General features: G+C 42.7%; 1 protein-coding gene across 3 annotated transcripts; it reads left to right on the forward strand.

Moving 5' to 3' along the window:
* Nucleotides 1-1,240: 1,240 nt before the first annotated feature.
* Nucleotides 1,241-26,051, forward strand: slc16a6b (solute carrier family 16 member 6b). 3 transcript variants are annotated; one of them, XM_033644984.2, is made up of 7 exons: nucleotides 1,241-1,614; nucleotides 10,130-10,265; nucleotides 10,404-10,651; nucleotides 15,666-15,809; nucleotides 20,286-20,414; nucleotides 21,718-22,629; nucleotides 22,730-26,051. In XM_033644984.2, exons 3-7 carry the CDS (start codon nucleotides 10,420-10,422, stop codon nucleotides 22,999-23,001), a joined length of 1,689 nt encoding a protein of 562 aa, XP_033500875.1. In that variant the 5' UTR covers nucleotides 1,241-1,614; nucleotides 10,130-10,265; nucleotides 10,404-10,419; the 3' UTR covers nucleotides 23,002-26,051. The 3 variants fall into 3 exon arrangements, with proteins under 3 accessions (XP_033500875.1, XP_033500873.1, XP_078017331.1); XM_033644982.2 differs by lacking the exon at nucleotides 10,130-10,265; XM_078161205.1 differs by lacking the exon at nucleotides 1,241-1,614 and having other exon boundaries at nucleotides 7,380-10,651.
* Nucleotides 26,052-26,264: the final 213 nt, after the last annotated feature.

Consider the following 26,264-nt stretch of genomic DNA (forward strand, 5'->3'; position numbering starts at 1 on the left):
CTGTTTGATCAAATTCCATTTATGTAAGACATGACAACTTTTTAGAATAGTTTTCAAATGCTAATAATGTTTCATTAAGGCAATTTATGATGAACAAGGGAGCTTTATTGTGTCTGTGAATATGTGCTAGTCAAAAAACATATGGGTCAGTTTGGCAAAAAGTACCTTAAGGGACTGGTGGTGGGACATGTGACTTAATTTTGTGTCTTTTTTTTTTTTTTTTATCTTCAAAATATTTTTCCTGGAACCTCCCTGAGTGTCTTTGGAGCCCATGCAATGAGCAAATACTTTGGGAGTTAAAAACTGTACAAAATGGTGGGCTTATCAGTAACTTGGTGCGGCACACATTATTAGATTTTAAAAATGTACCCTTATAGGTTAAAGATTGTTAAAAGTTGAAAACGAAATCAGCAACAGCCTTTGGTTTTTTACTATTGTCATGTATGCAGGAGAGAGGAATTAGTTTTTTTTTTGTTGTTTTGTTGTTTTGTTGTTTTTTTTTTTGGAGGGGCTTTCCCATGCTCTTCATCTTTTGTTGCCCTTCTCCTTAGCTTATGCTTCTCTTCAGTCCTTCCACATTTTCTCCAAATTGCTCATTTGTGTTATGTGTAAGAGGAAGTCAACACCAAATACACACACAGACACACACAGACACACAGACACACACACACACACACACACACACACACACACACACACACACACAGACCACAGGGCTCTGTACCGGAATAAACCTCTTTTCAACTGGAATAAACCTGTTCGTCTCATCCGCGCGCCCGGTGTACACATGTGGTTTGCAGCGCGCGCCACAGAGTGTGCTGAAACAACATTCAGGGCCAACGACAAAATAGTAAAAGTGGACATGCTTTTATGTAAACGTATTGTTTATGGCAGAGTTGTGTGCTCATCTTGTTTACAGTAACGTCCCTGACGCGTACACATGGCAGATGAGTTATTTGCGAATCGTGGCATTCTATGAATTAACAGCCATGAAATAAGCCCATGAATGACATCAAAGCTTACGAATAAAAGACCGTACGACTCCCGTCACATGTGATATTGTGATCACATTCATTATGGCCTACTATAGGCCTATATCACGGTTATTAGTTGCATTTATGTTTGTGGTTAACATTGTTAACGGTTTTTATTATTCTGCGGACCCCACCCCCGGACACTGAATGCGGCATCAGAGCAGCACACGCGGCTGCTGTAGCACGAGACGCAGACGAGGGACGCCCTGCGCGTTCATGAAGCCGAGCGTTTTGCTCGTCCGCGTTCAGTGTGAATACCGGCTTGAGCCGGTAAAGAGCTGCCAAGACAGGCAGGAAATAATTCAGAGAATAGAAAAGATGCGGATAGCTTCGGCAGTGCGAAGATAGACCATAGCGACATCACCTTTAGTATTCGGGCCCTTTTGTAGCAGCGGGACCAAGTGGCTTAGATATTACCGTTCTTTCAAGGAATTTAGAAAAAAAACACGTAAATGATTGCTTCATAAATGGGTCTATAACTAACATTATAGGTAATTTAAAGCGAAAATAAAATGACGACGAGATAGGAAAACCGGCCTTTATACACCAGAGGGCTGCTTTTACCACCTCAACGCTGCCGGTAAGTAAGATGCCAACTTGGCAACTCCAGCTGCAAGATGCTGCCGAGCCTCAGCTCGCTGTGGAGCACAGCGGCAGCAGGCATAGCTGCTGCGCTTCCTATTCAACCATAGTCTTGATGAAAAATAACGAAGGCTCGATAGTTTTCTGCTGTCCGAGAAAAACAAGCCAGAACACAGTTAATTACTTGTTACTGGCACATCTGTAAAACAACTGCTACGTCAGGCAGGCAAGCAGGCAGGCAGGCAGGCAGATAGGCCTAAATCACCTGGGAAGAAAAACAACAAATTAAAGGCAAATAAATAGGCTATGTAGCGTATAGTCTTCACGCATCTGATGTTAACCCAGCAGGAACTGTTAAGCTGCAAGCTGCTGGCTTTCCTGCTGCTGGGATGCGGCACATTGACATCATCCCTCCACCTCTGCACTGCGGTCTGAAAATGATCTAAAAAAAAAGTCATGTTCTGTGATTTTTTTTAACAGCGTCGGACATTGTTATAAACATTTCATGCAGTATCATTTGTTTGTGGATCTCAGCTGTATAGCGAATTAATAAATGCTAAGAAAAGTCACTGAACTGTTAGAGATGAAAGCATGTAGCCTATGACATCATTATATATAAAGTAGAACCTGTTCTGCTGCTCAGAGGAAGGGACCACCAAGGGTTGTCAGGTAATGTGGGACCTCAGGTAAAATAGGACAAATGGGGCTCTTTGCTTATTAGCAGCCAGTCAACGAACATGGTATTGCATTGTTACTACAAATGTGCTTTACAGAAAACATGCATTTTTATTGGTCTGGGATAACTAGTATGGGCAGAGAAAAGAGTCAATAATTGCTGGTTCCAGAACTTCCAGGGTAAGCCATGTGTCATGTTGATTTTCTCATGTTGTAAGAGTTCTGCTGCAATAAGGGTATAACAACAAAAATGGTTGAAGGATGTGGCTTTTTCTTAAATGTTTGACTCATAGTCAAAATATTTTCACATTACACTTTACTTTTTATGGGGAAGGGTGAGTAGTTCATGCATTCAGGTGAAATGGGACAAACAGTTCAGCTACAATGGGACATGTTTCTGAAGTGAAACCAGCTGCCATAAAAGGAATTTTGAATCATAGTCACAGCACCACCTAAATTACAGTTTTTATATTTTGATGTCCTTCTTCTAGCAGGTTAATCAAATCCACTTCAAATTTTCTCATAAAAATGCTAAGACCTTGTTGATACTCAGAAATGAAGCTTTTGACTTTTCATCGAACGCCATGGCTGTGGCGTTGCACCACTTGCCACAAAACAGAAAGATAGTTTTTAAAAGGCAAGGGATGCTTGAAAACTCTTGAAACTTGGCACACACATCAGAAGTCCTAAAATGTGTTATATATAATTTTGTTCCTCCGATTTGCCAAGGGGGCTTGGTAGTGCCTCCTACAAACTTTCAATGATGCAGACCCGCAATACGTTTCTGTTAGAGGTATGAAAATTGGTAGGCATATGTAACATCCCAAGACGTACAAAAAGCCTTTCAGAGCCATGTCCTAAACCTAACAGGAGGTCAGCCATTTTGAATTTAGTGTGCCACTTTTGTGCAAACTTCTCCTACAGATTTGATCTGACTAACTTCAAACATTGTCGGTCCCATCTTAAGACCTTGGACATCAAAAGCTGCTTAAAGCTTGAGTTTTTGTCAAAATGTGTGACCGTGGTGAGTTGTCAAATGTCAATGTTTCACTATCAAACAGGAAGTGGGTGTAACTCCAGAATACATAGTCCAGTCTGCCTCAGACTTGATATGTTTTATGAGGCTCCAGGCCTGAAGCCAGCTGCATGCACATTAGGTGTTGTGATGATCGTGCCACCTACTGGCAACAGGAAGAAAGACTTCATGGCGGGTCTAAAACTGATTCACAGCAATATGACTTATAATAACTTATAATAACGGTATTCTCCAGTGCCACATACTGGACACAGAAAGTGGTACAATATGTGCAATAGGTCAATCCAACGCCAATGCTCTGTGAAGGATATACCATCTCACTCCTGTGTGCAGGGTCTAACATAGAAATGAACAGCATCAGTTGGTGCAAGGGCCCATTCATCACTGCTTGCAGCTATAATTTGATATTGATATTTGATATATATTTCAAATGGGAAAAAAGACATGAACGTACAAATAAGCAGACAGAAATAAAGAAAGTTAATTCACAAATAATGACAAGCATAATGTAAAAGCAAATAGTCAATGTATAGGCTAGTTACTTTGAGTTGCACATCTGAAAAGGAGTGAGGGGAAGTATAAACCTATTAAATCCCACCCCTTCTTTACAAGTCACTGAGTGAAAAGAAACAAACAACTTCCTATTAACCTATACCTTAGACTTTTCTAACTTTTTATTACCATTTAACTTTGTCACATAAAAATAATCCTTTAATATATGTTAGTAATTACCAAATATCTAGAAAATATAAACATGTCTTAGTATATTATATGAATTACCAATTATTCATGACTTACAACAATAGATATAAATATATAATATCAATAATATTGATAAATATTAATATTTACATACAGTATCTGAAGGTAGTGTAGTGGTTAGCACTTCAAAGCAAGAAGGTTCTGGTTCGAACCCGGGTTGGGGGAGCCCCTCTGTGCAGAGTTTGCATGTTCTCCCCGTGCCAGCGTGGGTTTTCTCTGGGTACTCCAGCTTCCTCCCACAGTCCAAAGACATGCAGGATAATTGGTGACTCTTAATTGTCAGCCCTGTGATAGTCTGGCGACCTGTCCAGGGTGTACCCCGCCTCTCGCCCGATGTCAGCTGGGATAGGCTCCAGCCCCCCCACAACCCTCAAAAGGATAAGCAGTTACAGAAAATAAATGAATGAATGAATATATATCTGAATCAACTTGACTTTCTATCTTTTTATATTTGAATAAATGAATATAGAAAATATACACAATATGAACATACATCATTCTTCCTGTTTATACATACCCCCAAATACCCATGAACTAATATCTACTTATTTACACATTAATATATAGTTCTTAAGAGGAAAATTATGTGTGTTTATACAGGAAATGACATGTACAGGAAATGACATGTTTTTTTACTATGACGTATATCTGCTACAAAGTTGACCAGATCCACCTCAAACTTGGTCCAAAAAGCCATAAGACCTGGATGATGATTTATTGTGGAAACTGAGTTTTCATCAAACGGTGTTGCCATGAAGGCGGGGCGAAGGCAGACCATTCGCCATATCACAACAAATGGCATTAACTTAAGTGCATTTCGTTCAATTTGCCTGAAACTTCACATCCTCCTCAACAGTCTAGGTCTGGACAAGTGTTATGAGTTTTGTCAATGGGCGTGGCAAAATAGCTTGGCCACGCCCTTTAAAGAGCAGCCCCCTCAGCATGTTTGATCAACATGCACAAAAATTGGTACACACGTGTATCATGCCCAGATGCTCAAAAAAGTCTCTTGGACCCATTGCCTAAACCCAACAGGAAGTTGGCCATTTTGAATTCTGTGGTCAGTTTTGGCGTTTCCCACGTGTTGAATTTTAACGAACTAGTCCTAAAGATTGGGAGGAAGACCTTGAAGAAGAAAAGTTATTAGTTTTCGTCAATCCGCGTGATCGTGGCAAGGCGTCAAACTTAGGTGTACCGCCACGAAATAGGAAGTAGTTTATGACTTTGAGAGAAATAAACTGCAGCGTCAGCTGGCGTCCTGCCAGCACCCCCAAGTTGCGCGAAGGTGCAAGGGCCCATTCATCGCTGCTTGCAGCTTTAATTTAAAGTTGTTATTTTTAAGATAAAATAGCCCACTGCTTTTTCTCATTTCCGCAATTACATACATCACAAGCTAGAGAACGTCCTGTCACCCCCAGGCTAACCGGGTTCATTCACTCCCACCCTCTTCCCCTGTCGGGAGTTATTTTTCAACAGTCACCGGCTCACTATACATTATCCCTTACATATATATATATATATATATATATATATATGTATATATATGTAGTTTTATAGTTTTATATACAGTACAGGCCAAAAGTTTGGACACACCTTCACATTCAATACGTTTTCTTTATTTTCATGACTATTTACATTGTAGATTCTCACTGAAGGCATCAAAACTATGAATGAACACATGTGGAGTTATGTACTTAACCAAAAAAGGTGAAATAACTGAAAACATGTTTTATATTCTAGTTTCTTCAAAATAGCCACCCTTTGCTCTGATTACTGCTTTGCACACTCTTGGCATTCTCTCCATGAGCTTCAAGAGGTAGTCACCTGAAATGGTTTTCCAACAGTCTTGAAGGAGTTCCCAGAGGTGTTTAGCACTTGTTGGCCCCTTTGCCTTCACTCTGCGGTCCTGCTCACCCCAAACCATCTCGATTGGGTTCAGGTCCGGTGACTGTGGAGGCCAGGTCATCTGCTGCAGCACTCCATCACTCTCCTTCTTGGTCAAATAGCCCTTACACAGCCTGGAGGTGTGTTTGGGGTCATTGTCCTGTTGAAAAGTAAATGATCGTCCAACTAAACGCAAACCGGATGGGATGGCATGTCGCTGCAGGATGCTGTGGTAGCCATGCTGGTTCAGTGTGCCTTCAATTTTGAATAAATCCCCAACAGTGTCACCAGCAAAACACCCCCACACCATCACACCTCCTCCTCCATGCTTCACAGTGGGAACCAGGCATGTGGAATCCATCCGTTCACCTTTTCTGCGTCTCACAAAGACACGGCGGTTGGAACCAAAGATCTCAAATTTGGACTCATCAGACCAAAGCACAGATTTCCACTGGTCTAATGTCCATTCCTTGTGTTTCTTGGCCCAAACAAATCTCTTCTGCTTGTTGCCTCTCCTTAGCAGTGGTTTCCTAGCAGCTATTTGACCATGAAGGCCTGATTCGCGCAGTCTCCTCTTAACAGTTGTTCTAGAGATGGGTCTGCTGCTAGAACTCTGTGTGGCATTCATCTGGTCTCTGATCTGAGCTGCTGTTAACTTGCGATTTCTGAGGCTGGTGACTCGGATGAACTTATCCTCAGAAGCAGAGGTGACTCTTGGTCTTCCTTTCCTGGGTCAGTCCTCATGTGTGCCAGTTTCGTTGTAGCGCTTGATGGTTTTTGCGACTCCACTTGGGGACACATTTAAAGTTTTTGCAATTTTCCGGACTGACTGACCTTCATTTCTTAAAGTAATGATGGCCACTCGTTTTTCTTTAGTTAGCTGATTGGTTCTTGCCATAATATGAATTTTAACAGTTGTCCAATAGGGCTGTCGGCTGTGTATTAACCTGACTTCTGCACAACACAACTGATGGTCCCAACCCTATTGATAAAGCAAGAAATTCCACTAATTAACCCTGATAAGGCACACCTGTGAAGTGGAAAAACTGTTGGAAAACCATTTCAGGTGACTACCTCTTGAAGCTCATGGAGAGAATGCCAAGAGTGTGCAAAGCAGTAATCAGAGCAAAGGGTGGCTATTTTGAAGAAACTAGAATATAAAACATGTTTTCAGTTATTTCACCTTTTTTTGTTAAGTACATAACTCCGCGTGTTCATTCATAGTTTTGATGCCTTCAGTGAGAATCTACAATGTAAATAGTCATGAAAATAAAGAAAACACATTGAATGAGAAGGTGTGTCCAAACTTTTGGCCTGTACTGTATATATATGTATATATATATATATATATATATATATATATATATATATATATATAGTTATATATATACGTTGTAGCCTACTGTATAACGTCACGACCTCCAGTGTGATATTGCTTTTATACAACAGTTCAACAACAGCTTAAACAGCAATGCTGAGTAAGGAAATGTTAACAAAAGGTGATGAAATAAATTATTTAAGTATGTTATGTACCTCCGCGAAAAAAAACCCAGTTCCCCCAGTCTGTTGCCAGGCAATGCAGCACACACGCCAGGAACTCACAAGCTACTTTGTATTTACATTGATCTGCAACTGTGTAACTTCGTCCAGTTCGGCTGATGAAATGTTGGCAAACCTGGATGTTGGCACGGATTCAAACACACCTGGAGGTCTGCACTAAAGAGTCTTGGCTTTCCTTTTCCTCGTCCTCTCCTGACGACCACTCATAATTTAATTCAATTGTAATGTGGGGGAAAATATTCATCTTCTTGGTGTAACACTATAGTGTCAGTTTGCCTCAATGTAGCGAGTGTGACAGTTGGTGAATTAACGGTTGTATTTATATTTATAATACCTGTGAGCAGAGTGATTTTACTGTTACATGTCCCAATGATGTTGTACTCTATATCAGCACTCACGGAATGCCTCTCGTCCAATCAAATTACTCGGTCGGAACTAACTGTTGTATAATACATATTATATGTATCTATATATATCTATCTATCTATCTATATATATAGATAGATAGATATGGCGCACGTGTGTAAATTAACAGTCACTTTATTCTAAAAGTGGTAAAGAAAGCAAGGAGAGAACATTTAATAAAGCCCTGGAGGGTGGGAGTGGATGAACCCGGTTAAAGAGTACCCGCCCGGAAGGGACGCTCTAATACCAAAGCGAGCGTGCCCACAAGGAGGCAGGGATCATTTCATTGGTCAACAGTAAATCTGGCATTCTATTGGTTGGGGGATTTTGATAGGGTTGTTACACAAAAAAATCCAAGTGCAGGGCAGAAATCTGAGAGCAGAAATTCCGCAAGCGCACAGAAACAGTTTGAGTGCGAGGAGAAAAGCCGAAGCTCGAGCAGGAAATCTGTGCAAGCAACATGGTATCTGAGAGCAAGCAACATGGTATCTGAGTGTGAGCACACAGTTTGAGCAGAAACAGAGTAGATCCAAACACAAGCAGAGGCTATTTGAGTGCGAGGGCAGGGTTTTTGAGCGTGAAATCAATAAATAATGCTCTCAAACTGATAGACCACTCTCTTGAATAAAGATAGGGATAAAGCTCCATACTTGACAACATGAACAAACACACACACAGCACAAAGCAGAGTTACGTCAACATTACCATTTAGTCAGCGTTAGATGGTTTTATGTTTAATGGTAATGTCACAGTTAATGCTAGCTAACAAATCAGCGGGAACTGCCCATTGGTCCGACAGCCCATTGGTTCGACATCCCATTGTTCCGACCATATTAAACCCATCGGCTTCTTCTCCGGAGCCTTTGTGCTCCACTGTCTCTCAGATTAACTCATATCGCAGCGGTGCCTGGATAGCGTGACATGTGTGGTTGTGCTGCTGCCGTGGTCCTGCCAGATGCCTCCTGCTGCTGCTGCTGCCATCATTAGTCATTAGTCATACTTCTACTGTTATTATACACATATGACTATTGTCACACATGTATACTGCCAGATATTAATACATACTTTCAACATATTGTACCACAGTAGCCAGAACTATAACTATAATATTATTACTTTCAATAATGTTGTTGTAAGCTACTGTCATTACCTGCATCTCTCTCTCTCTCTCTCTCTCTCTCTCTCTCTCTCTCTCTCTCTCTCTCTCTCTCTGTCTGTCTGTCTCATTGTGTCATGCGGATTACTGTTAATTTATTATGCTGATCTGTTCTGTATGACATCTATTGCACGTCTGTCCGTCCTGGAAGAGGGATCCCTCCTCAGTTGCTCTTCCTGAGGTTTCTACCGTTTCTTCCCCCGTTAAAGGGTTTTTTTTGGGGAGTTTTTCCTTATCCGCTGTGAGGGTCCAAAGGACAGAGGGATGTCGTATGCTGTAAAGCCCTGTTAATGAAAAAGAAAGTGACAAACACATAAGCCGTGAGCCTGCTCCGCCTCAAGCCTTTCCCAGCTGACCCAGAGCCGGTCGCGGCGCACCATATGCCCGCCGCAAGCCGTTCAGCATTGCGGACAGTCGGACTAATGGGATGTCGAACCAATGGGCTCTCGGACCAATGACATGGACCCCAAATCAGCAGCCAACACTTGCATTAACAGTGTGTGAGCTGACTGCGTTGTTGACATCAAAATCAAAACAAACATTCAAATAATTGAATGGAAAATGGAATGATTTGAACTAATGATAATAGAGAAAAACTAAGATTTTTATTTCGGAACAGTTAGATTGTATTTTGGCATGGTTCAGGGTGATTGGTGGGGAAGTTAGCATCTATGATTCTGTTCTCACAGAAACTACAGGGCCTTGCCGTAATGCTGCCATCAGCCTGTCAGTGGCCCCTGTCAAAAAGACACTTAGCCGCCGGCCCCTGTCAAACGATACTAGGCTTTATGACTTTTCTGGGGGAAACCCTGTATCCAATATTTTATACCAACGTGAATCAAATAACTATGTGTAAAAGAAGTGGGGACAAAAGGAAATATTCGGCAGCTATCAGGGCCTTTTAGCCTCTGTTAGAATATTGATTTGGTTTTACAGCTCATTTGGTAGGGTGGGGGGTCTGATTCTGGACCGCTCTGACTCACTGCCAGGTCAGCAAACCTTCTGTTGTTCTGTTGCTGCCGTGCCGTTACACAGGTGACCCAGAGCTACAGCTGGCCAATAGCCCACTGTGACCCCAGCGCTGGGGTTTGTGCTGGCTGAAATGGAGTCACTACAGCACTAAGGACTGAAGGTCAAAGTGGCGGGGAGTGAGGTAGAGGGAGGTAGCAAGGTATGCACTAGTTAGCTTATACTTGTTTCATTTGTGGTCTGAACACTGGAGTTCTTCTGCCCACAAATATAATCAAATTCAACTTCAAGTAGGACTTTAAAATGATCTCACTGATGTAATCTCTGTTTCTTCCTCCAGGTGGCCTACTGTAGCCATGAGGGGGCCCCATTCTCTGGGCTGTTTGGGTCCAAATGTTTACCCAGAGGTGCCTGATGGTGGCTGGGGCTGGGCTGTGGCCGCGACCTTCTTCTTGGTGGAGGTCTGCACCTATGGGACCCTCAAGAGCCTGGGCGTCTTCCTTCAGGATCTGATGGAAGAGTTCGGGGAGAGCAACAGCCGAGTGTCATGGGTCATCTCCATCTGTGTCTTCATCTTTACCTTCACTGGTCAGTCATTAGGGCTTTACTCATATGTCTTTCTTTTCTTGTTTCCTTTTTTTGTAATCGACTTCTTACACTATGACACACGTGTGCAGGACAAAGACTTAGTGGTAAAGCAAATGAGTGCAATGTCCAATCAGTGTTAATAGGGTGATAACTCCCTGACATCCAATGATCCTCAGGTAATGTGACAACATTTGCACTTTACAGGAGTTCCAGTTTAGTTGCTTTCTCTGATTCATACAGGTCCTGTATGTGTGAAACTATTGCTCCTTGCTTTAACATTGCGGTAAGACATATGACTGGTCACAACATTCCAATCTGAGGACATCCCTTAGACTCGAGTCTTCTATGATGTTGAGTGGTCTGCAGTCAGTTGTCACCCATGTAGTTAACTTCTTCGATTTTGTTTCATCCACAGGTCTGTAGTGAGTCACACTCCTAAATAGTGCTTTGCCAACACTGGTGATGCAGGTGCCCTCTGACACCAGTCTGATTAGCTGCAACTGTGTGCTCAGCTTGTAGGTTGTAGCTCAAACTGGAAGTACTTCAGTGAAATTTTAATTTTGTTTGTCACAAGGTGCATATTACTTTTGACATGTCAATTGAGCCGTGTGGGGGATTTTTAAATTGAAAGGAGCCGTTCAAAAGTGCAGTGGTGTCATCATTTTCCATCACTGCAGCGCTTGACTACAAGTCAGGGTGCATTAGAGGGACAAAATGGCAGTAACAGCAAAACAGCAGCAGATTAATGCAACTCAAAAAACGTTCAGACCCTAATCGCATTGCAAATCACATTTGCAATGCCTATTTTTGTATATGGGGCATTCTACCGAATGTGTGCAAAGTTAGGATGGAAATATTTTGAAATTTTGTATGTTTTATTTCCAAAACTTTATCCCTATATATATTGTACCATATGTTAAGGTCACATATCTAGTAAAATGACTGTAAATTTTTATATTGTATTTTCAGACTGTTTTGGAATGTTTTTCCTCTCCCAAAATTTGTCACTACCGAAACATATAGTATTATATTCTATCACAAAATATATATCAACCTGTTATGCTTGTTCCTTCCCTTGTCTAAAGATTTAATTTTTTACAAATTTTGACTGAAGGTTTTTACAATTAAATCTATAAAAATTAATATTTTAACAAATTTCAAAGCTCAAATTATAGAATTCTTCAAAATCTAAATGCAATCTTTCTTTGTAAAATGCATAACACTGATCAGATTGATTTCAGAGTTAATAACTGATGAAACAGAACATAAATGTAACCGATTAGCATCATAATACTTTAGTTGATAACTCAATATACTTTATTTTTTACAAAACACCCAGTGTTTCGGTAGTGACTGCACTGTTTCGGTAGTGACTGTCCTGTTTCGGTAGTGACCATTATTCTGTTTTTAAGGTTGCATCATATTTCCTCAAACGTACAGTACAGGCCAAAAGTTTGGACACACCTTCTCATTTAATGCGTTTTCTTTATTTTCATGACTATTTACATTGTAGATTCTCACTGAAGGCATCAAAACTATGAATGAACACATGTGGAGTTATGTACTTAACAAAAAAAGGTGAAATAACTGAAAACATGTTTTATATTCTAGTTTCTTCAAAATAGCCACCCTTTGCTCTGATTACTGCTTTGCACACTCTTGGCATTCTCTCCATGAGCTTCAAGAGGTAGTCACCTGAAATGGTTTCCACTTCACAGGTGTGCCTTATCAGGGTTAATTAGTGGAATTTCTTGCTTTATCAATGGGGTTGGGACCATCAGTTGTGTTGTGCAGAAGTCAGGTTAATACACAGCCGACAGCCCTATTGGACAACTGTTAAAATTCATATTATGGCAAGAACCAATCAGCTAACTAAAGAAAAACCAGTGGCCATCATTACTTTAAGAAATGAAGGTCAGTCAGTCCGGAAAATTGCAAAAACTTTAAATGTGTCCCCAAGTGGAGTCGCAAAAACCATCAAGCGCTACAACGAAACTGGCACACATGAGGACCGACCCAGGAAAGGAAGACCAAGAGTCACCTCTGCTTCTGAGGATAAGTTCATCCGAGTCACCAGCCTCAGAAATCGCAAGTTAACAGCAGCTCAGATCAGAGACCAGATGAATGCCACACAGAGTTCTAGCAGCAGACCCATCTCTAGAACAACTGTTAAGAGGAGACTGCGCCAATCAGGCCTTCATGGTCAAATAGCTGCTAGGAAACCACTGCTAAGGAGAGGCAACAAGCAGAAGAGATTTGTTTGGGCCAAGAAACACAAGGAATGGACATTAGACCAGTGGAAATCTGTGCTTTGGTCTGATGAGTCCAAATTTGAGATCTTTGGTTCCAACCGCCATGTCTTTGTGAGACGCAGAAAAGGTGAACGGATGGATTCCACATGCCTGGTTCCCACTGTGAAGCATGGAGGAGGAGGTGTGATGGTGTGGGGGTGTTTTGCTGGTGACACTGTTGGGGATTTATTCAAAATTGAAGGCACACTGAACTAGCATGGCTACCACAGCATCCTGCAGCGACATGCCATCCCATCCGGTTTGCGTTTAGTTGGACGATCATTTATTTTTCAACAGGACAATGACCCCAAACACACCTCCAGGCTGTGTAAGGGCTATTTGACCAAGAAGGAGAGTGATGGAGTGCTGCGGCAGATGACCTGGCCTCCACAGTCACCAGACCTGAACCCAATCGAGATGGTTTGGGGTGAGCTGGACCGCAGAGTGAAGGCAAAGGGGCCAACAAGTGCTAAACACCTCTGGGAACTCCTTCAAGACTGTTGGAAAACCATTTCAGGTGACTACCTCTTGAAGCTCATGGAGAGAATGCCAAGAGTGTGCAAAGCAGTAATCAGAGCAAAGGGTGGCTATTTTGAAGAAACTAGAATATAAAACATGTTTTCAGTTATTTCACCTTTTTTTGTTAAGTACATAACTCCACATGTGTTCATTCATAGTTTTGATGCCTTCAGTGAGAATCTACAATGTAAATAGTCATGAAAATAAAGAAAACGCATTGAATGAGAAGGTGTGTCCAAACTTTTGGCCTGTACTGTATGCCTTATGGTGGGAATATTACAAAGACAAAGACAAATGTTTTGTGGTCAATAAAACAATTACATTTTTGAGAGAGCAGAGCAGAGTAGAGTAGAGCGGAGCAGAATAGAGCAGAGCATAGTAGAGTAGAGTGGAGAAGAGTATAGTGGAGCAGAGTATAGTAGAATAGAGCAAAGTAGAGCAGAGTATAGTAGAGTAGAGCAGAGTAGAGCAGAGCAGAGTAGAGCAGAGAACAGCAAAGTAGAGTAGAGTAGAGCTGAGTATAGTAGAGCAGAGTCGAGCAGAATATAGTAGAGCAGAGTAGAACAGAATATAGAGTAGAGCAGAGTATAGTAGAGCAGAGTAGAACAGATTATAGAGCAGAGCATAGTAGAGTATAGTAGAGCAGAGCAGTGCAAAGTAGAGCAGAGTAGAACAGAGCAGAGAAGAGCAAAGTAGAGTAGAGCTGAGTATAGTAGAGCAGAGTAGAGGAGAATATAGTAGAGTAGAGCAGAGTAGAACAGAGCAGAGTAGAGGAGAATATAGTAGAGTAGAGCAGAGTAGAACAGAGCAGAATAGAGTAGAGAAGAGTACAGAGTAGAGCAGACTAGAATAGAGCAGAGTAGGGTAGAGAAGAGTAGATTATAGAGTAGACCAGAGTAGAGTAGAGTAGAGCAGAGTATAGAGTAGAGCACAGCACAGTAGAGTAGAGCAGAGCAGAGCATAGTAGAGTAGAGCAGAGTAGAGAAGAGTATAGTAGAGCAGAGTATAGTAGAGTAGAGCAAAGTAGAGCAGAGTGAAGCAGAGCATAGTAGAGCAGAGTAAAGCAGAACGGAGTATATCAGAGTAGAGCAAAGTAGAGCAGAGTAGAACAGAGCAGAGCAGAGTAGAGCAGAACAGAGTAGAGCAAAGTAGAGTAGAGCAGAGTATAGTAGAGTAGAGTAGAGCAGAGTATAGTAGAGTAGAGTAGAGCAGAGTAGAATAAAGTATAGCAGAGTAGAACAGAGCAGAGTAGAGAAGAACAGAGCAGAGTAGAGCAGAATAGAGAAGAGTAGAGTAGATTATAGAGTAGACCAGAGTAAAGTGGAGTAGAGTAGACCAGAGTAAAGCACAGTATAGAGTATAGCAGAGCAGAGCATAGTAGAGTAGAGCAGAGTATAGTAGAGTAGAGCAAAGCAGAGCAGAATAGAGTAGAGCAGAGTAGAGTAGAGCAGAGTCGAGCAGATTATAGAGCAGAGTATAGTAGAGTAGAGCAGAGCAGAGCAGAGTAGAGTAGAGTAGAGCAGAGTTGAGCAGATTTTAGAGTAGAGCAGAGTATAGTAGAGTAGAGCAGAGCAGAGCAGAATAGAGTAAATCAGAGCATAGTAGAGTATAGTAGAGCAGAGTATATTAGAGCAGAGCAGTCCCGTAGGATGGGGGTGCAGTACTACCCCCCTTCTCAGAAAATTGAGGGGTGTGGCTAAAATCTAGACTCAACCAGTGCATTAAAACTCTTGTGTTTCAGTAGTGACATGAAAACAAGGGACACTATTTTCTTAGCACAGTTTCTTAATTTAAAAATGAATCCCACAATACATCTAAATCTTTCAACTTGTTTTTAAACTTAATCACAAAGATGTTTTAAATCACACTTTTGAAAAAAATATGAAAAATGTTTTAAGTGTTATTTACATGAATTGAATTTTAGAGGTCAGGGTTGGGGACAGCTACTTCCCAACAGAAAGTAACCTATAAATGGTGATTTTGTATATATTTAGCTTATCACTTTTTCATTTAATGTCCTGGGTTTAAATAGGTCATAACATAATCTTTGTAAATATCTATGTCTAAATACTAAATTAGATCATTTTTGTTGTTTTTTTGTTAAGGGACAGCACTTTGCACAAAATCCGTAGAATGCCCCATATATGTAATTGAGTTGAAATGATTAAATCAAAGGACTGCCATGTCTTTCACCCCCACCCCAGCCCCCCTGTCCACGATGCTGAGCAACCGCTTTGGCTATCGTCCTGTGGTGATGATGGGAGGCTTCCTTATCAGCCTGGGAACCATCACCTCTGCCTTCGTCAGCTCCATCAATGAGATGTACATCACCATCGGTATTGTCTCAGGTACTTATAAAACTCAAACCAGCATACTCAGCAGCATCCATCCATCCATTTTGATATCATTGAAGCCTGAAATGCCTGATTTCAAATGTGCCACATGCTGCAATTTTTATAGGCATTTTTTTTCCCATTGAAATTGTGGGGGCATGTAAAAAGTGCAAAAATAGTTGAGATTCTGTCTGGAATTTGAAGCATATTATTAGTAGCATTCAGTGCTTCCCACAGAATTAGAATCTATTTGTGTTGGTGGGGATGGTTTGGGTTGGGGGCAGCAACAGCCAGTCACTGCCAATCAGCTGTTGCTGCCATTCGACACAGCACCAAAGGACCATCTCCATGAGCTGCTCTCCTCCTGCTCTCTCTGCTCAGTTAGCACGAACTAAACATGATTGTATCACTAGCCGTCATATTTTGCTGCTTGGCCCAAATCCCTTCAGCAGTGGTTAGCATCTGACACTGTGCCGTTAATCTTCACACCGACAGCAAAATGGCTCTATTGTGTCATTAAACCTTTTAATTACCATTGGTTTACATTAGATGAATACAGTTGCGCAGGGTGGCGAACCCCACGCAGAGCTAGTTTCGAGCAGTGCAACCCGAGGTGTGCTCAGTTTGGTAGTTTGGCAGACCGAGGTGCACTGAGATGGGTGTGGCGGCGCAGCAGGGGGAGGTGTCGACAGATCCAGCTTGGCGCAGTGACAGTTTTGTGCCAAAAGGCTTTGCCGAAGGTGCGCTAAAAGCTCGCCAGCTGAAACCAGGTCTACTGTCAGCGCAGACTGAACGCAGCCGGTGTAAGTGAAAGTTTGGCTGACCGGCGGACAGTGTGCACACGTCACCAAAACCTAGGCAGGTTTCCGGAATGTCAGGCACATTAACAATGCCATAAATAGCCACAAAAACCACTATTCAATGCAACTATCTGCAATCAGCACATAAATGTATCTCTATATCGACTGTCTCGTCACATCTGATGTCAGATCAAAGGGGATTGACACCGTTTGGCAAACCCAACCTGATTTGATTAACACAGCTGCAAACTAATGAGTTCACATCCCTCTCAGCCAACCACAAACAGCCACAGCATCAGATAGTAGGGGTGGGAATCTTTGGGCACCTCACGATTCGATAACGATTACGATTCAGGGACTACGATTCGATTATGAAACGATTATTGATGCATCTTTAATTTATGTATATTAATGCACTTTTTCACAACACACATTTCTTTTTGTCTCACTGAATAAGCATTCAACACTTACGATTTTTAAAAACAGTGCATTTGTAATAAGAAACAGTTGAATTCATTTCCATTATATTTTATTAAACATATAAGTGGAAATGCGTGCAAACTGGAAAGTTACAACTTGGTTGTACGGAACCGAAGGTAACAACAGGTATCTTAAATCACAAGATAAAATGCGCAGTTAGAGTAACAAATGATTCGGTGGCGACAGACGTCCACGCATCACCTTTAACTGCGATCCTATGTGCTTTCAACAGCGAGGCCATGACTTTTGTTTTGGTTTGGTTGTAGAGGGTCGGGATGGCTGTGTTGGTGAAATAGCGTTGTGATGGGATGGTGTATCTGGGCTCCAATGTATGCAGCAGTGCTCGAAATCCCTGATTTTCCACGACGAAATAAGGACGCAAATCCTTGGCAATAAATGCCGCGATGGCCTTCGTAATTCGCTTCGCCTTTTCCGATGAGGGTGGCAGCTTTCTAACGGCTTCCTTGATTGTTCTCTGGTCGGAAGCGGCACTAATAGCAGCAGCAACAACAGCCTGCCATCTCCCTGACTCCTCCGTCGGGTGGAATTGAGTTACATGGCTTCTCATGTTTGTTGTGTTGCCAAAGTATTTTATTTTAGCAGGACGCAGCTTACATATAACGTGGCTCTTGTCCAGTTCGCTTCCGCCGTCGACGTTGTAGAAGTCGAAGTGTTTCCACACATCTGCTTTTAAATTAGAAGGAGCTGTTCGGATCTCATGGCGAGGTGAGTGGCGGTCAGCCATGTTTGTTTTCCTCTGTGTGCGTGTCGGCATGTCCGGTCCAGGTGCACATCCCAAAGTGTCCCGGAGATGACACGTACTGCGCTTCTTAGTTCCGCATTATTTAGAACCTTCTGTATTATTCTAATTAACAGATTTAAATAATCGAAATTTGGACGTTTGTGAATTCAGATTCGTCTACGTCCGAATCGCAATGCATCTAAGAATCGGAAATTTCCCCCACTCCTATCAGATAGGGAGCATATATTCAGCATCTGTCATCTTAGAAAAGCCAAAAGAAAAGAAACAGAGTGAGACTGCAAAAGAGAAAGAGAGAGCTTGCGCGCGCACGAGAGAAATGCAACATTGATTTGCAATTGTGGTGACCTCCTCCCTGGCTACGACCTCCCGTGGAGGTCTGCTCGCAGTTCCGTATATTCGGACATTGCGAGCTTGGACCTCCCGGACCAAAACATCAGTTTCCTCCTGGGAGAAGTTTGGCCATCTTACGCTGCTGCTCTCTTCTGCCATGGCGAATTGAGTAAACTCTCATTACTCCTTCGTGCAGCACATTTAAGGGCGAGAGAGAGGGGCTCATTTGATTGGTGTGATGTGTGTAAAACCCACTCCACGCCTTCTCTCTTCCCTCACCTCGGGACGGAGGTGGGAAAGAGGAGTAGCTGCATCAGCACGCACGGTGTGCCAAACTTGCAAAATCTGCCTGGCCACACCCAGTTGGCGAAGCACAGGTGCGCTGCGCCTCCACCTCGCCCGGTCTGCGAAACTAGAGGCCTTTGACTTTAGTCACAGAGCTGTGGTCCCACACCAGCAGCCCCATGATAAATAGAGAGAGAAGCCCTTTTTAGATAGGAATTGTGCAAATATGCAGGAAAGCCCAATCAGTCTTTTTTTCAGCATTGGCAGTATAAAAGCAAAATTGGGGAATGCGGCAAAATGCCGCCTACCTACTTTTGTTTATACAGAATACGCCTTTTTCGGTGCAATGGGGGGCATGAGCAAGTAACAAAACAAGTAGCTCAGCGTGTGACATAACCAGTGACATGGGAGGGAAGCCGCGGCTAGTCAGTGCTTTGGTGATTCTCTCGTAAGTCGGCCCTTTCTTCACCGTTCCTGTCATCTGATGGTTAATGGCCTCTTCGTTTGCAAGGGCAAGGAGGTGCGCAATTCCTTGTCTCCCCAGTTGCTCATCTTTACAGTGTCTGTCAGGTTTGCTTTTCCCTCTTGCTACTAGCTGCTCACTAATTCCTGCTATCAGCTGTTTATCCACCGCCAGTGGCTCGCACATGTGGCGTCATCAACAGCTCCTCCCACAAGTCTTCAACAGCCCCTCCCGTTGCGGAAGGCTGCCTCGGTCTGTTTAAACTGAAAGGGTTCCGCCAATATGTCTACCCTACGAGGCGGAAAATTTGGCACCTCGGATCAACTCGCCAACCTGGCTCCGCGTGTCTAAACGCATGCAGCTTGCCAGCAAAACAGCCCAACATTCATGGAAAATCTGGCAGTGTAAAAGGGGCTAGAGAGAGGGGCTGCCAAAATCAATATGCTGCGCACAGCTCTAAAATGAAATGAGATTTTACCTGTTTGAAATAGTCAATTGTATGGTAAAGTTGCAGTGATTGGACAAAATTGCAAGATTGCACAGAATCCATGGGAATTAGCTGAATTTGTGGTAATTGTTGCAATCACAACATTGCAAACTCCTGGAGGGACTGATCGATCCATCCATCCATCCATCCATCCATCCATGTATCTGTCTGACTGTGTCTGTTTCTGTGTGTGTAATTGTGACATGCCATTCACAGAATGGCTGCATTGCTCTTACAGATGTGCTTGTCTTGTTTAACACCTTGTAATTAATGAACTGAAGGGACTCCTAGCAGCGTTAACAACAAAATCTGAATCAATCTGTTTCTTCCAGAACTGACCAATGACTGAGAGGTGATCAACCTCTTCTAGACACCATGCAGTGGGGTCTGCTTTGCTATCTTAATTCTTTAGGAAGGAGTGACATAACAGAGCAGAGCAGGAAAAACTGGAGCAGCCTCACATTTCCCCCAAAACACTAAATTTCCTTTCAGATCAGGAATGACGGAGAAGGAAGTGGCTGAGGAGGAAGGAATAAATTGACTGAATGACAGTAATAGATTGGATGATGAACACTTTGGTGAAATGATTGTCAGTATTAGTTAGCTCTCCTGCTGTGATTACCGTGTGTGTCTCTGAAATGGACCACAGCTAACTTGACAACCTCCTTCTCCCCTCCCCCTGTCTCTCTTATGTGTCTTTACATGCCTTTTGTCTTTCAGCAGCAGCTGTAGCAAAGCTGAATCATCTCACGCAGCCTGCCACCTTTGACAAGGGATTGAGCTGACACCTTGATCTTTGACCCAGGCCACTAGCCATGCAGTGTTCCTACCATTTGGGCCAGTGGCTGTCATGTCCCCTTTTTCTCTTGTCCTTTGTTAACAGGCCTCGGCTACTGCCTCAGCTTCCTTCCCACCGTCACCATCCTAGCCCAGTACTTCTCCAGGCGGCGAGCACTTGTCACCTCCGTTGCTTCATCTGGCGAATCCTTCGCCATATTCATGTTTGCTCCTGGTGAGTGTTCTGTCTCAGAGGGGCAGTTAGATAAAATACAACCTTTATCATTGCTTATTACTGCCAATTGTAAAGTGGAACTATTTTTGAGAGTAATTATAATATCAAGTGAGAAAGTGAAATTGTCAGAGATTCAGAGAACAGATGTGATGTGGACAGGTGTCAGATCTGTGCAAAGCATCAGTTCAAAAACGCATCATGACAACATCCAAAACACGTTTCACTCTGAGGTTTCTGTGAGATGAAAAATATTTTCAAAACTAGTTAAGTCACCCAATGTCACTATTTCAACATGGATTGGTTGTTCACAATTACTTCCTGGCATCTAGGGCAGTAGGCTCCACCTGATTGGCCAAAGACATTGACATGCAACGTGTGATCATGTGGCACATATAAATATACTATTCATTGCAGTTCAGCAGTCTTTTGCAATACCTTTATCACACATGTTGATATCGAAATGAAGGTAAATTTTCTATATATAGCACAGCCCTAGTACACATTAACTACTGTAGAATACTCAACTACTGCCCACAGTGCCAACAAGTGGTTTAGTAGATGAATGCTTGACTCGTTGAGAAGTGGGGGAAACTATTGAATGATAATAACTGAGCAAACTCAATCTTCCTGTCTGAAATTGACTTTTTCAATCCACTGGCCGGGTGTATTTTGCTGACCAAAATAATGAACTGTCTTTTTTTAGTCACATATACATCAGGTCCGTAGTAGTATTAGTAGTTTTATTTCACTGAGTGAATGAGATATTGTGTTAAATAGTGATAGTTTAGCAGAGTAGCTGACGTCCCATACAGTCCACAGTGAAGTGAAATTTTGAGACACTGTTTTTACGTGCGTAAAAACACATCTGGTTGTATGTGTGTGTGTGTGTCTTTGTGTCTGTGTCTGTATGAAACGAGAATCTCACCATAGTTTTTATGCCTCCACGCTGGAGATAGTAGCTGTGTTTTGAGGCATTATGTTTTTGGGGTTGTCCATCCATACGTCTGTCTTATTCTCGTGAATGTGATATCTTAAGTTCACCTGTAGGGAATTTCTTCAAATTTGGCACAAATGTCCATGTTGAGTCAAGGATTAGCTGATTAGGATTTGGCTGCCAGTGTTGTGGATAGCCTTCTCAGATTTACTCGCCAAACACAAAATGTACCTGCATTTGGCACAAAGCAGGTGTTGATTTCAGACTCTGCCATCTACCAAGGAATACAGTGAGAAGCGGTCAAAAAAATCAGAACAAAAGTGGACCTTGAATATGTAATTGTAACAATTACGTGTGCTCTCTCCACAGCCCTCACTAAACTGAAACAACACATTGGCTGGCGCTACTGTCTGGTTGTCCTCGGCATCTTTCAGGCTTTGGTGATTGGCTGTGGGCTTCTCCTTCGTCCAATCATTATTGAGCCGGAGCCTGGAAAGGAGGATGGTGAATCAGACAAAGAATCTCTCTCTCTAAAGCAGCTTGAGGCTGTTTACGAGCTGGAGAATGAACAAACCAGGACCTCCATCAGTTCAGGAATCTCCCAGGGTTCAGAGGACTCAGGTGTCACCTCCCTTTCTGCTTCAAACGTAGACCTGAGGACTGCAGGAGCTGGGGAGGTGCAGGACACAGGGGACAAAGAGCTGTCACTGTCTTCACCCCCCACCCCTGTCAAGGAGGATAAGAGCGAACTGGCAGAAGTAGAGGTAATGGTAGAGGCAGGTGCTCTCCATCCTTCTAGCCCCAAACTTCTGGACTTCTCTGTGCTTAAAGATGGTGCCTTCATCTGGTACTCCCTCTTTGGCTTGTTCGCCACGCTGGGCTTCTTTGCCCCACAGCTCTACATCATCGAACTGAGCAAGAGCCGGGGTGTGGAACCCAGCATGGCCTCCTGCACGCTCTCCGTGATGGCTGTGGCCGAGATCTTTGGCCGTTTGTCCATTGGGGTGGTGTTGAACAAAGTCCGCTGCAAGAAGACCCTGGTGCTACTGGGCTGTGTGATTCTGCTGTGCCTGGTGCTGGTGGCCTTCACTATTGTGTGGGAGTTCTGGGGCCTAGTAGTCTGCTGCGCCCTTTATGGCTACTTCATGGGCACCGTCGGCTCCACTCACATCCCAATGCTGGCTGAGGAGGACGTGGTGGGTATCCACAAGATGGCATCATCTGTGGGAGTGTATGTCTGTATCCAGAGCTTTGCTGGGCTGGCAGGGCCGCCACTAGGAGGTACAAAGTCTCTGCTACATTTACTGTTTGCCCTTTCTCTGATTGTACTCATCAGTGAACCTCTCCGTAATGCTTTCCTAACAGCTGTCTTACCTTCTAGGTGTGTTGGTGGATGTCACACAGAATTACGGTGCTGCCTTCTATTCCTGTGCGGTGGGAATGGGCCTCAGTGCTATTTGCCTGGCTCTAGTCGGCCCAGCCAAGTCTGCCATGTGTCAAAGACAGAGCAGAAACAAAGAGGAAGGCATGAGCAGAGAGGTGGAGAAAATATCTCAGGACAGTGAACAAGCAGACTTTTTGGAGGTGGACTTGGCCCTGGAGGACAGTCCTGTCAGAAAGGCTGTTGATCAGGATAATGCCTCTGTAATATGATCCCAACTACAGCATGACACCTCATAACCAACGACTCACCACCAGGGCCAACAGCTAATGGAGTCCAGGTGTACTGCAAGAGGCTGCAGTGTCACCAACATTAAATCCACAAAGATAGTGTTCACAAATGCTGCTTGTTTCAAATCTCAGGTGTCACTCTTTCACATTCTGACAAGCTTGAAGTTCACTCCTTCCCAGGGAGGATGCAGTCTCCCCCCTGAGACCAAAGACATCTCCATGCTGAGCACATGGTGTCACACCTTAATCTAAGTTCACACTACATGACTTAAAATCGTCAGATTGCTGTTCTGTTCACACTACACAACTTCTGTCTTGTATGCGGGAGTCTTGTCACACAAGATCTTTCACCAGGAAGAATCTCGATGAGTACTTCAGGTCAGGGTAGTGCTTACTAGAAAATATCAAAGTCAAAAAGTGATAAAGCAGCGTAAGTTATTAGGATAAAACTTTCAGAAACTTTGTGTGCAATAGTCCACCTTCTCTGTCACTCTCCCTCCCTCCCTCTAACACAGACACACACACACACACACACATGCACCTTGGAAAAGTCCAGATAATTATCATGATAGATATCTGGGGAGTGTCTGCAATGCATCAGCGAGCCTTTCAGCATGTGTCACATAGCGCTCGAGCACCTATTTGCTAGCAACAAGCCAAAGCCAAATTGCCTCTGATCTGTTTTTTTTCTTAGGGAGCTCCAAAAACGGTCAGTGAATGGAAAATCAGGGTTTAAGTTGTGTAGTGTGAACATGGCATTAGCTATTTAACAATTTAAGACAGATATCTCTTCTAGCTGTTTAGGGCAAAGCCACACTTATCAAGAGCTTTCACAATCCTCTGGGTATCATTAGTTTGAGTAACGTTATCTCAGGAAAGAAGTGGTGTTGTCATAGATACTGACACATCATGAGCACGAGTTAGACAAAGCAGTCCTGATATCTGTCAGAAGCCTCTGTGATATCATGACTGTGTTGTGCTGTTGATTCCTGCTCATGTTGCGGCATGCATCCTCATCCAAGCCCTGCAACGCCTCATTCATTCCTGCTGAACACCTGCACACAGTGTTCTTCAACCCATGATGGATGCATGCTGCACAGCCACGACACGGTCACTTCTCCAGCAGAGTCTGGAGGGTGTAACACACCATGGCTTTAAATGTCATACTCCATGCAAAATGAAAAGTAGTCAATCTACCTCTATGCTCTTGATGCATGGAGAAAGATTTCACTACTGCTAAAGCTGGACATGAAAATGCAGTCATGCAGTATGTACATACAGTTTGTGTCCTCTCTGTTAGTCTTACGCACATTCACGATGTGACAATGATATTGATATGCCATGTCTACCGCTATGGTAACTAAAGCAATATTGCAGCTGTGTTCACTGATCCTTTAGAATGAATGAAGGAGCTTCAGCTCAGTCTCTGAACTTGGAGCCTGTATTCTTAGCCTGAGTGTCAGACTGAAGCTCTCAGAACCTTCAGTCTGACATCGCCTCCATTGAAGGTGATTTACAAGGGGGAGGGAATTTGATTTTTCTCTAACCAATCAGTAGAGATCAACGACTCACCCAGAACCTGACATCATTAGTATCCATGCCTCGGGGGTGCCGAAAACAAGTGAGCATTGCCCGTTTAAAATGTCTCCGTCGTAGTGCACGCCCAGCTGCATCGCCGTTAAATCCAGTTTAGCAGCTTCCTTAATTTGGTCCTCCATTAACGCGAGTAGTGGCGAAATACCTCGATAGCATCGTTAATGTGGTCTGTAGGATCTGCAGCGGTCACCATTAGCGTGGCGCTGATTGGCTAATCGCTAGACCCGCCCCCACCCCCGGCGTTCATTGGTCCGTCCATTGTTTGGACAAGATAAATCACAAATTCTTTGCAGTATGCCAGACCAGAGATGCAAGCCTACTCAGTTGAGTGGGCGGGGTCTATGGTCTGGAACCAGGGTACTGTATTCTATGATTCTATGATACTTGAGGTTGTGGGATTCATTTTGCATGAGCCTGAGAAGCTTTAGTTCCTTCTGTAGTGCTATGGGCGAACACATTAACTGTATATCTTTCATGATCCTCTTGATGTACTGTAGAATGACCTTGTTACAACTAACATACAAACTTAAAAGCAATCTTGATACAACAGAAGAACTTGAGGGGTCACAGTGATTTATTTTCTGATGCCATGGCTAACTAAATACAATGTTACAGTTTTTCTCAGTTGCTTTGGTACTCTCAGATCAGAATTGAAATTCTCAAAACTACCTGCTCAACCCACATCATCAATTTATCATTGAAGCAGTTTCTCATTACTTTGAACAAATTGCAAATGCTTTGGCACACTTATGATTATCCATAATTGTCTGCTGTCTCTCACATTTTCAGTTACTTATGTCATGTTGAGTATTTTAATGTTGTATTTAATTTTTTCCACACAGTTAACACAGGTGACAGTCCCACAGAGCACAATCCCATTTCCCATTTCAATTTACAGTTAACCTGCTCAATTCCATGTTTGTATGCGCGTTAAATTTTCCCTGTGTTTGCTCTGTTGAGCAATCCTGATTTTACTGCATTGTCCTGCTGATATCATGTTAGGTAATCCTCTCAGAAAGATGCTTTAGATCCTGAAAGCCTGTCCTTGAAAAGGTACCATCCCCCCCAAATAACACACAGGAAACAAAAGGCATCTACTCTTACAAGCTAGAGGGCAACCTTTATTCTTGGACAACCACTCCATGTTAAATCTAGAACCTAGAAGTATATGTGTATGTCTGAAAAGGTGTGAAGGACAGATTTCACAGGAGAGAAATTCCACATGAAGCGAGTCCCCGCTGTAGCCTCAGATTGTTTCAACACCCAACACAACATGACTTGAAGTTTACTTCACAAACCTTTCCTCAATCACTGTATGACCTTTATTTAAACTGTTTATAATGATGATATGATGCTCATTTTTAATGTTTTTTAATTGTTTGTTTTAATGTTTTTTAAAGGCAGGTATTTTTTAAATAAAATCTTCTCCAATCTCAGATCGGTTTTTATTTGGTGTCTAAGTGCGAGTTTGTCAGCAATGTTGATGTAAATGAATTGTGTACAAATCCTTTAGACAGTCTCACCCATTTCATACAGGAAAAATGATAATATGCAGATAATATTAATTCTCATGCAGCTAACAGTTCTTTGAATTCAGGTGAGGTATAAATCTGGATAAAGTTGTCTCACCACATTACATAACATCACTT

The sequence above is a fragment of the Epinephelus lanceolatus genome, chromosome 18, assembly GCF_041903045.1.
Source record: "Epinephelus lanceolatus isolate andai-2023 chromosome 18, ASM4190304v1, whole genome shotgun sequence".
In the NCBI taxonomy this organism is placed as follows: Eukaryota; Metazoa; Chordata; class Actinopteri; order Perciformes; family Serranidae; genus Epinephelus; species Epinephelus lanceolatus.